Raw genomic sequence first — 11,400 nt, forward strand, 5'->3', positions numbered from 1 at the left:
CCTGCTGCGGCCACGTAAAGCCCCATCCGTCCCGGTTCGTAAGCGAACTGGGACTAAAGGTTTTGGGCTTTAGTCCTGATTCCTTAGTCCCGGTTCCGGAACCGGCTCTATAGGCCCTCTCTAGAACCGGGATTAATGAGGCGTTTTCTACTAGTGATGTGAGCCATCACATGCATTGTCCTCGTATGAAGTTGTTAAATGTAGGTATATATTCTGTTCATGTCGTCCATTTTCCTTTTTCTTCTCGAGATCCACTTGAAACTTTAGGCTACACCGAGAATACAGGGGTTATCTAGGCGGGATTTGTCAGCCATCACGTGCATCATCGTAATCTGACGATGTTAATTAATAAATGTCTATAGATCTCACCCACATATAACGTATGTCTCGTCTAGCACCTCTCCTCAGTCCTCATTTCTATGTATGCCACCCCAAGCCCTCTCCTCCTTTCTACACCAACCTGATCCAGTCAGATCTTCCTGCGCCTCTGGTCTACTTGGATGTTCCTCGAGTAGTTAGCTGGATCCCCAAAGAGTTCTTCCAGGTTAGAACCTCCAGGCCTTTCTACTCAAATAGCCTTCAGTTTTAATGTTTGTATACTTCCTAATCCTATTGGATTCTATCCTGTCATTTTTCAGATCTGAGAAACAGATGAAACTCCCATTGTTAAGTAGCTTGTTAATTGTGAGCTGGATATGTATTTGCTTATACTAACATGCGCAGGAATTTCAGTTACAGTAAGGTTATTTAGAAATGATTGCATTCTTAGAAGAAATAGAAGAGTGGGATTGGAAGGGTGGGCTACTACCCGCTAGCTAATGTTCCTTGGAATATTTCCAGGCCCTGGGTGCCAGCTGCCTAGCATCGCACCTACTAGCTCCTCGTTCTGCCGGCGAAGACTAGCAGGTGCGGCGGGCCATCTGTCCTGTACTGCTCGTGTTGCTCTTCCGGCTCTTCGTCAAACACATCCCTGCTCCGCCTAAAAAATCTTGACAGATTTTGGTTAATTAGATTGTCTAGCTTTCTGTAACTAGATTTTTTTTCTTTCATTTTCAGCAAAATACCTCTCCCTTGTATCCTTCTTCCTCCCATCCTTATAGTCTTCCTTTTCATCCCGGATCCATTGACCGGATGCCACCACTACTAGGAAACTGATTACAAGTGGGATCACATCTGTTTCATTAGATGGAAATTATTGATCAGATTGATACTGTACCGTAGGCATACTCTGCCATACCTAGTCTGATGTAAGTATCAAATAATTAGGGAATTAGGCTCGCTTTAAGATGTGTGCCAGTGATGACGTGTGAAAATATGAGAAGGGGCCCCACGAGGGAGACTATGAGGCCTGGGACGATTTTCCTCCGACCACCATATTCACTCAGCTCGTTTCTCTCGTCGATGTACAACGTCTCCTCTCTCAAAGTCTCAAAGTTAGTGGTATCGCTTTATGCAGATATGTTGAAGCTGTCGATCCGTGGTTTGTTAAAACTGAGAAGTTGTATTGTTAATCCATACATAGCCTGTGCCTGCTCACTTCCTGGTTGCTCTTGCTCTTGCAGTCTTATCACCTCCGCTGGCCGGAGAGGATGGGAGCTTCACTCTTCCTCTGCAGATCCAGATCCAGAGTAGAGAATAGATACTGTATGTTCCAGCGTTGTCTTCTCGATGCAACCTCAAGCGGCCGGACAGCAGTAAAGCGCCTCGCCCAGATCTTAAACTTACAGAAGCGAGCGGCACTGCTGCAGGCAGGAGGGTTCCTCCAGATCTGAGGTTTCCCCCGTTTCCATTAATCTCCCTTGCTTTGCATTTCCCTCCAGATCTGATGTCTAATCTATGGCCATTTCCACGCACTAGGCTGCTCCACTGACTTTACTCTGCTTCTTTCTGATGCTCTTCACGCCGTACTCTGCTACTTTCTTCGTCAGCTACTTATGCCCCGGCCCTGCGGCAAAACCGGTTTCTTCCTTATGCCCGTTTGTGCGTGTTTCAGCAGGCGACGGTGCATCCAGATCGCCGGCACCGAAGCTTGTCGCTGCTGCTGCTGCACCATGATGTCCCTGCTTCCGGACGGGCCGAGCCCTTGACCCTTGTCTGCCAGTTTGGACTGGCAGCGAGCTAGTTACTTTGGTGCAGGCCAGGCTCTGCAAAATATATGCATGATTAATTAATCTCCGGGAGCTTCCAAATGCTGCAAAATATGTAGAGTAGTGTTCTCTTCGGGGTCTTCTTGAGCTGTGCGTTTATATTTTGTTTTTATTCTGTGGAGAAGTGGTTGAGGGGCATATAAAGGATCTCATGGAGTAGCTACTGTAGCTCTCAGCCTTTCAGTTTCGAAGTGATTCTCAGCCCAACAGTGTCTCAGCAAATCATTACATCAAATTAGGTTTCTAAACAACTGTAGCGGTACTAGAATCTCAACTTCACAAGTATTATGTCATGTCCGTATCTACTTTGGTATTAATCTCACAATAATTTTTTGATTTTGCACTTAATGCAGGGTTTTATTACATCATTGGACATTGTGTATCAGATCGGGTTTTGTGCTTAAATATTTGTTGCCGCGTGAATGAAATACCGGAGATAACTTTTGTACAACTACCATATGCTGCTTTAGAAAGGTATTAGTGATCTAGTCATTCGCCAGTTCTCCATGCAATGGTGCTCTAGTTGGACCAAACTTTATTTTTGTTAGTGTTGAAAATGCATAGTCTGAAATGGAGTGCACAACAGAAACATGGATTTTGAGTTCCTGGAGCGTATACTTGATGGAAGAGAGAAACCGACAAATCTATCATTTGCACTTTTGAAGCATATCACAGAAAATTTCTCTGACGATCGAGAAATTGGCCATGGTGGATTTGCAACGGTTTATAAGGTAATTATTTTAACAGAAATTAGGCATGTGTCATCTAAAGATCGCGCTTGAAATTGTTACATCAACTTGAGCCTCGTTAGTAAAAATCACCGCATGTGTGTGTGTGTGTGTGTGTGTGTGTGTGTGTGTGTGTGTGTGTGTGTGTGTGTGTGTGTGTGTGTGATACTTCTCCAAGAAACCCCTTTTGGATTTCGTGATACTCAGCATACATATTGAAGCCAATCAATCAGGAAGATTCTTGTACCCGAAAAGAAAGGCAATTCTCTGTGTGGTACTCCTAAGTAGGGATGAAAATAGAGTGGAAACTTTCCGCTTTTCTCGAGGAAAAATGGAAACGGGGAGAAAATATGAAAACGGAAACCGTAATTTGAAAACGGAAGTAGAAATGGAATTTTTTTAGGAAACGGAAACAAAAACGGAACGGTGTTTACCAGTGGAACAGGTGCGTAAATGGAACTTTCCGTTTCCGTGAATATAGGTGTGGTACTCTGCTTATATATTGTTATGTCAACTTGCCTTGGTAGTAAAAATTAGGCATATGCCATCTAAAGATCACGTTTGAAATTGTTATATCGACTTGCCTGGGTAGTAAAAATTCCAGTTTATATAGTTGTGTTACTCTGCTTATATATTGAAGTCAATCAATCAGGCAGATTCTTGGGCCAAAAAAAAAAGAGGCAATTCTGTGTGTTCCTCCTAGGATAGAGACACTGTGTGCCTGCACGCATTCATTAGTTGGCCAGGGAGCCGCAAATATGCGGTGGCAGTGTTGTGTTACTCACTTCATCTCTCTATTTCATAGCACCTTCAAATTCAGCCAGACATTCTTTAAATGCTCACAAGAGAAATTAAACAGGGAGTGCTCCCAAATGAAAGTGTTGCTGTAAAGAGGATAAGGAACGGCTATACAATCAATGAGACCTTTTTTTATCGAGAAGTTGACAGCCTGTTGAACATTGAACATAAAAATGTCGTACGGTTTCTTGGCTTTTGTGCTAGCACAGACCAGATAGCCATACCAATTGGAGGATCGAAAGAACATATTTATGCTGAGGTACGAGAAAGATTACTCTGTTTTGAGTATATAAGCAATGGAAGCCTAAAAAGGTATATCACAGGTACGTTATTGTTGCATGTGATACAACTGTTATCTTTACTTATTTGTCTTTTTTCTTTTATTTCTTTTCTAACACATTTTATTTACATCCAAGAAGTGATAGATTGAACGACAAACATTGATGTCATTTATTGTAAATATTTAGCATGCACAAATCAAATGTTGGAAACATTCATGGCTCGCTGCTACCTTTTCAATTATGCAGATGAATTAAGGGGACTTGAATGGAATACACGTTATGAAATAATTAGAGGCATTTGTGAAGGTTTGCATCATCTGCACAAGGAAAAGCAGATATATCATATGGATCTGAAACCTGAGAATATACTACTTGATAAGGATATGGTGCCGAAAATAACAGATTTTGGTTTATCGAGACTTGATGAGAAGTCAAAAACCATGAGTGAAGACCGTCATGGATCACCGTAAGCTATGCATTAAAGAACATGTTTCTTTGCATTTACCCTGACATTTTCTGATGCTATAATGCATTAAAATACCATCCTTCTATGCAGCGGATATTGTGCTCCAGAATACCTACATCGGGGAAAGATGTCATTCAAATCAGACATGTATAGTTTAGGCGTTATTATCATGGAATTACTGACAGGAGAAAAGGCAATCCACAGTAATAATAACAATGTAAGAGTGTTTTACCTTGCCGCACATATAATCTCTTTCTAGAAATACCCTAGCATTGTGCCTTGCGTATATGTTACATTGTTTGAGGTATTGCATGGCATATTTAGTCACATAACACATATATGAAGAGAAGGATTAGCTATGCGCTGGTCTGGAAAGTAAACGCTTTCTCAAGTGTCGATATTGAGTTCCTTATCACTCATACCACAGTTTTACAAATTGATTCCAATGGATGGAACTTTCATGTGATGGCTTGAAATATTGACATTTCATCCAAGTGGCACCAGGTCATCATGGCCCTGTCGATCCTCCTTAGAGCACTCTCTTTCTCTCCCTCGCGCTCCATATTGTATAGTCCGAGCTAAGTTAATAATTTCGTGTGACCTTGACAGGTTTAGGAATACTGACACATATTATTTATCCACAACAGAAATTACTAGTCGGATTTCTTTTCTCCTAGGGCACACAAGGAGTGGACATTGATCTGTTATTGCGTATTTCTTTAGAATTTTTTTGACTTTCTACATGTCATATTTTGTGGAATGACAGGTGCTTAGGAGATGGAGGCATAGATGGAAGAAAACAGGGAAGGAAACACTGTTGGTTTACGAACAAGTAGCAAAATGCGTTGAAATTGGGTTACTCTGCCTGGAAATTGACCCATCCAAACGGCCTTTTATATGGGATATCATACATGCTATCAGAGAAATGGAAGGCGTTAATGGGACAATCAGCAATCACTCTGAATATACGTTTGGACAGGTAAGCTCGTGTGCTCCCTGAGACGTATTAGTTCGCTATATACTACTCTCTCCAGTTGTTACAGCCCAACCTGGGCAGTTGCCCTGGCTCTGGTGTGGATCTGCCATTCAATCCACTGCAGGAAATGAAGAGCTAATGAATATTTTCCATGGGAAAAATCGGCCAGAAGCTCTTGTGCTTTGCCGAGGCTCGCTCATCGAGCTGGCTCCGACACTAGTTATGTGATACATATATCATTGTCTAAAAAATGTAATACATATTTGTTCTGCTCTTTTCTTGCAGTTAAACCCTTACTCGAAGGACGATATGCTTGGAATTGAGCCGCTCGATCTACATTTTCCTTTCCAACTTAACAAAAAGTCGTCTTGCACCTTTCAACTAACCAATGAAACAGACTCTTACATTGCCTTCAACGTCGAACATATGAACCCCCTGTCATACTGTGCACTGCCACAGAAAGGCATTATACCGCCACGATCCAAGTGTAATGTCGAAATAACAATGGAACCACAGGGCAAGGCACTGAGAGATCGTACCAGCGAATTTACTGTGTGGAGCACCAAAGTTAATGATGGCCTTACCATTGAGGATATAACTACAAGCATGTTCATTCAAGAGGCAACGAATGTTGTGGATGAGGTGAATTTGGATGTGGTTTTTGATGCCAGTGAGGTGAGATGTCTAAGAATACCAACTTGCTAAGCTTTGTCTATTTAATTAGTGTCCAGCGCAAATGATCTTTGTTTGTAGTTAGAGCGCCCAACTAATAACTATCCAGATCAAGTTGATTTTTTTAATTATTTGATACCAAAGTATAATCTGTAGTCCTATTATATGTAGATTATGTCTTACACTTCTTTCCCTTTTTATTTTCGTGAAGTAACATATTAAGTCCACACAAAAAATTTAACTGTTTTTGAGAAGTAAGATTTGTTTTGTTGACAAGTCTCACTAGTTGTGTGTGTGCTTGGACACATGATACAACCACCTAGCTAGACTATGGGGAGATCACTATACTAATAGAGGAAACTTTCCTGTGAAGCCACGTCTAGTTATTGGCCAGTATAAATGAGACTTGTGTGTGACTAGAGGATATTGCATGCAGTACAATGAGTGGACTGATTAGGTCCCACAGCCTTTCCTGTTCTTTAATGCGTCGGCTTGCTAAATGTTCCAAACAAATTTGTAGGCATGTATGGTTGCTGGAAGAACGCCCGATGTTAAACCAAGAATAACGGATGGATGTGAAAAGTTGAAGAACTGGAAGCTGGTCGACATTTTTGATCCAGGACATCTTCAGGCATGGCATTGTCCAGATTCAGCAACATATCCAACGAAAGTATGTTCGTGAAGTTGCATAATTATCTTTAGATATCTGTACGTTTTATTGAGTTATAAATATCGAGCATGTAATTCAACTTAAACATACAATCTGTTCTTTTTTTAACATATAGAAAAGGGTAGCCATATTGTCTGTCTGAGCCTGTGTTATTATTTCATAAAGGTCTATTTTGACCCTCAGTTTATGGCGGCATTTTCATGTATTCTTTAGTTTTTTGTTATATAATTGGCAGTCCAGTAGTATTCAAGCAATTTTGTTTATGCTCTTGGCAATGTAAAATTTCTGATGAATCACGTTTTATTTGTTTCCTTAACAGGTTGTCCGTTTGTTATATACAAATTATGGGACTGCACTTTTATCTCTCGGTTCGGATGGTGTTCATAAGCTGTGGAAATGGAAGCGCAGTGACAGGAATCATAAACTCAAGGTAGAATGAAGAATTGTATTTGTTTGGATTTCTCGAATACGCAGGAGTGCACACACTTTATATTAAAGGAGGAGATGGGGGAAAAGAGCCCCTCCACGTTGGTGTTACATATTAAATGAAACCAACTCCACCCACATAACACCTAAAGCCTAACTTCTCTCGGTAGCCCACGTTGCCAACGCCCCTAGGAAGGTGTTCACCACTCATTTAAGGATCCCGACATGTTTCCACGTTCTTCCCTCCCCCTCCATCCTAGTAATTACATGGTCCTTCGATGAGGTTGCCCCATCGAACACAATTGCATTGCGGTGTTTCCACAGCTCCCACATGACGGGGTATTTATTTGGATTTCAGTTGCAATCTTTTTGTGATTGCCTTCTAAATTATCTTTACTGTCTTTTGTTAGTCTACTGCATCTGTTTCGCCTCACCTGTGGCAACCAGAAAGTGGGCTTGTTATGGTAAATTACGCAAGTGATGGCATCCCGAAAGAAAAACCTGCCTGCATTGTGGTGTCCAAAAATGACTTCTATGTAGTGTCTGCATCTGGTGGCGAAATCTCACTATACAATATGAGGACGTTCAAGGTAAATGGCTTCTCCAGCAACCATAACTTCATATAACAAGAACCATAATTGTGTTACTACCTTTTTCCGACTTTCCTGAATAGATATGTGGAATTTGCCACAGGTCATGGCTACGTTCATGGCACCTCCACCTGCTGCGACTTTCCTCGCATTCTACCCACACAACAATAATATTATTGCTATAGGACTGGAGGACTCGACGATTCAAATCTACGATATCCATTCTGATGAGGTGTGTGTTTCCTATAACCTCTTGCTTCGCCCTACTTGATGTATCAGAGATTTAACTTAGGGTGTATTTAGTATTAGCCCACCAAAAAATTGGTTTGTCCAAATTCTGTTCACGGTATTGGTTGCCCATGATTTGTCCAATGTGGGCAAGCAAAATGAACTTGGGTGGACAAATGAAAAAGGGCATGCCAAATTATTGACAACCATCCAAACATGGTCCAAAATTTTGGTAACGTAGATTTCGTACATAAACCAAACATAACCTTACAATTTCTACCGATCAGATATTTCAACGAACACTTCTAAATGGTGTTAGTCTGGTAATATTGATTCCTTCCATGTTGAATTTGCACTTAATATTTGTTTATTTTGCACTAAATCTTTATTTGAAAGCCATGTACTAATGTTAACTCAAGAAAATTACTTAGGTCAAAAGCAAGCTCAAGGGTCATCAAAAAAAGATTACTGGGCTGGCATTTTCTCTATCAATGAATGTTCTTGTATCTTCAGGTGCTGATGCTCAGGTACGAACTTATTATGTTATAAATTATTCTACTGGTTAAATGTACAAATCACTAGGCGGAAACAGTTCAATTCACATTACTCACATGCCAGGCCATTTATTAGTCTGTTTATTATAGTTTATATGCAATTTTGCAGCTATGCATCTGGAGCATTGATGGTTGGGACAAGAAGAAATCAAAATATATTCAACCCCCGGCAAATCATTCCCGTGCTTTAGTTGGCGATACAAGTGTGCAGTTTCACAATGACCAAACACATCTTCTGGTAGTTCAACAGAGCCAATTGTCAATCTATGATGAAAATCTTGAGTGCTTGCGCTCGGTAAGTCATCACCAAAATTTCTTATTTTTGTATCTGCTCATCGCTTTCCATGTTCATATTGTTTCTTACCCTAGGTTTTTACACCATACCACTGCATGTTATTGCTAAATATTTTTGAATTATACACATTTGCTTCTTCTTTATGAATTATTGTTACTGCCTATGATGATCATCTTGATTGACCCCTCTGTTACTTGATAATGCAGTGGAACCCAAGAGATGCACTGACAGCTCCAGTTTCGAGTGCAATATACTCTTGTGATGGTCTCCTGGTTTATGCTGGTTTCTGTGATGGTGCTATTGGAGTATTTGAAACAGGGTCTCTTAGGTTGCGTTGCAGGATTTTACTTTCTGCTTATGTGCCTTCTTCAATATCTAGGTATGCCCAGTGTCACCAACATTTTTTTTTAAATACATGACGTTTTCCGCCGGGTCGCGAGCCGTCGGATCCGCGTCATCGATCAGCTGAGGGGCATCCTTCATCATTGCAACATAACTAATGTTGCAGAAAACTTTGCCACAAAGGTCGTCTTGCAGAAAATCTTTGCAACAAAGACCGTGTTGCAAAATTGTTTTTTTTCAAAAATAGATCATGTTGCGGAAAACCACCTCGCCCCGCGCATTGCAACAACAATTATGTTTCAGAAACATAACCTTTGTTGTAATTCATGGGATTCCAATTGAGAGAGAATCGAAAGGAGAGAGCACACATTGTAACAATGATCATGTTTCAGAAACATCATCAATGTTGCAGTTCATCAAATCCCAATTGGCAGACAGTTAGTGGAGAGCGCACCATGGAAGCTTTGGTGGGAGCTCGTGTGTTGAGAGGGAGGGAGAGAGACAGAGGGGTAAGGAGAGAGGAGGAGGGAATGAGAAAGGAGCTGGCGAGGACGATGCAGGTCGGTAGCAGTTCTATTCGTGGTGGCTCCATTACGGTACTCCCTCCATTCCCTTATACAAGGCCACAAACTCATATTACAGGTACCAAGATAAAATTTAATGAGTGAGAAGAGAGAGTCTCTAAGGAGGTAGATGAAGAGATGGTAATGAGTGGCTGAGACGGATTGAGTCTTTGAGAAAGAAATAAGGGATGAGGATGAAGGTGGTGTGTGGACCCCGTAAGGGCACATGCTTGGATCTTGCCTCATCCAACGACGCACCGAGCGGCGTCTCAAATAAGCAGATCACTCGGCTGAATATTTTTTTAAAGGAGGAATACCTCCGACCTCTGCATGAGTTGATGCATGCAGGCACAGGATCACTCGGCTGATGCTAATCTTTTCCCTTATCTTATTCTCTTTGTTAGGTAATCCAAAGAGTACCATGTTTAGTTTTGGTAGTTTTACTAGGAAGTGATCACGTATGTCGTATGTGGTGTTTGAGTCTGGTTAGGATTAGTAAAGGGTGATCAGCGTTGCCGGTTGATTAGATTAGGAAAGTGTAGGGTGAGTCGGTCAGCCCTTTCCATGTGCTAGCTTAGTACTAGTCCGCGTAGGTGTAGTGTCCAAGTTGTGTCCGTGTTGTTAGCTCATAGTGTCCTGGTTAGACTCGTTGTTGGCTATGCGTGCAGCTGGCCTGAACATCTATATATACAAGCACAGGGCCTGCGAGATTTGTACTGGAAAAATAGAAATAAAGAGAAAAAAGGCACGATACTCACCGTTGGCTATCAATTTTTTTGTGTACGTGTTCGTGGTATTTTGATGTGATTGATCCTATGGGCAAGTTTCAACACATGACATTTTTGCTTCTTATTCCAAGTGACCATTATCTTATTCTCCTTGTTACATCTTCTCCAACAGCGGGGGAAGTGTGTACCCGATGGTTGTAGCCGCACATCCCTTGGAGCCTAACCAGATTGCAGTTGGCATGAGTGACGGGGAAGTTCATGTGCTGGAGCCACTGAAAGCGGACCGAAAGTGGGGAGTTGCGCATCCCCAGGATAACGGAGCCCACCCAAACTTTGGAGACTTATTTGATGATTTTTTTCTGGAGGATTTTTTTAACGAGGTGTAACGGTCAGGTTTCGAAAACGATTTGATTTTTCTTGTCAAACTTGCCATGATGCGTGACACAAGGTGTTTCAGCTCGAGCTCATACGAGCTCGGGTGACAGTAAAATCCAAACAAAATCATTAAAAATACTGATTTTTTTTTCTTTGTGGCAAACATTGAAAAATGTTTGATTGTTGGCAAAGTGTAGTCATGGAATGACATTTCTAGAGGTAATGTAAAAAATGATACTTCAAAAATGCCATTTTCAAAACATTTGTCAATGTTTGCCACCAAGAAAATTAAGTTTTTTTTATTAATTTTTGAATATTTCAGGATTTTACAGTTCATATCAAATCATATAAGCTTAAGTAGAGATGAGGACTTTCCTATCATGCAGCTGTTTGCTAAGATGGTTTTCTTTGGATGAACATTTTGTTGAAAATATGAGCAAGTTACTACGAGATTTAATCCGAATAAACATAAAATAAATCATGACAGCGATAACAGAGATTGAATCAATCATGCAGACCAGCATAGTAGATGAACTAATCAGGTTTGGAAGCCTGGGCGCG

The 11,400-nt window shown here is 41.1% G+C and overlaps 1 protein-coding gene across 6 annotated transcripts; it reads left to right on the forward strand.

The window, feature by feature from the left end:
* Nucleotides 1–340: 340 nt before the first annotated feature.
* LOC123159693 (protein TOPLESS-RELATED PROTEIN 2) lies at nucleotides 341–11,199 on the forward strand. 6 transcript variants are annotated; one of them, XM_044577507.1, is made up of 17 exons: nucleotides 422–544; nucleotides 1,563–1,773; nucleotides 2,501–2,621; nucleotides 2,712–2,878; nucleotides 3,735–3,996; nucleotides 4,201–4,420; nucleotides 4,511–4,637; nucleotides 5,187–5,399; nucleotides 5,682–6,071; nucleotides 6,589–6,738; nucleotides 7,058–7,168; nucleotides 7,575–7,754; nucleotides 7,858–7,986; nucleotides 8,414–8,509; nucleotides 8,646–8,831; nucleotides 9,038–9,210; nucleotides 10,637–11,199. In XM_044577507.1, the coding sequence occupies exons 4-17, from the start codon at nucleotides 2,738–2,740 to the stop codon at nucleotides 10,848–10,850; spliced, it is 2,592 nt and encodes an 863-aa protein (XP_044433442.1). In that variant the 5' UTR covers nucleotides 422–544; nucleotides 1,563–1,773; nucleotides 2,501–2,621; nucleotides 2,712–2,737; the 3' UTR covers nucleotides 10,851–11,199. The 6 variants fall into 6 exon arrangements, with proteins under 6 accessions (XP_044433447.1, XP_044433444.1, XP_044433442.1 ...); XM_044577510.1 differs by having other exon boundaries at nucleotides 423–544; nucleotides 2,734–2,878; XM_044577512.1 differs by lacking the exon at nucleotides 1,563–1,773 and having other exon boundaries at nucleotides 341–544.
* Nucleotides 11,200–11,400: the final 201 nt, after the last annotated feature.

The sequence above is a fragment of the Triticum aestivum genome, chromosome 7B, assembly GCF_018294505.1.
Source record: "Triticum aestivum cultivar Chinese Spring chromosome 7B, IWGSC CS RefSeq v2.1, whole genome shotgun sequence".
Lineage (NCBI taxonomy): Eukaryota > Viridiplantae > Streptophyta > Magnoliopsida > Poales > Poaceae > Triticum > Triticum aestivum.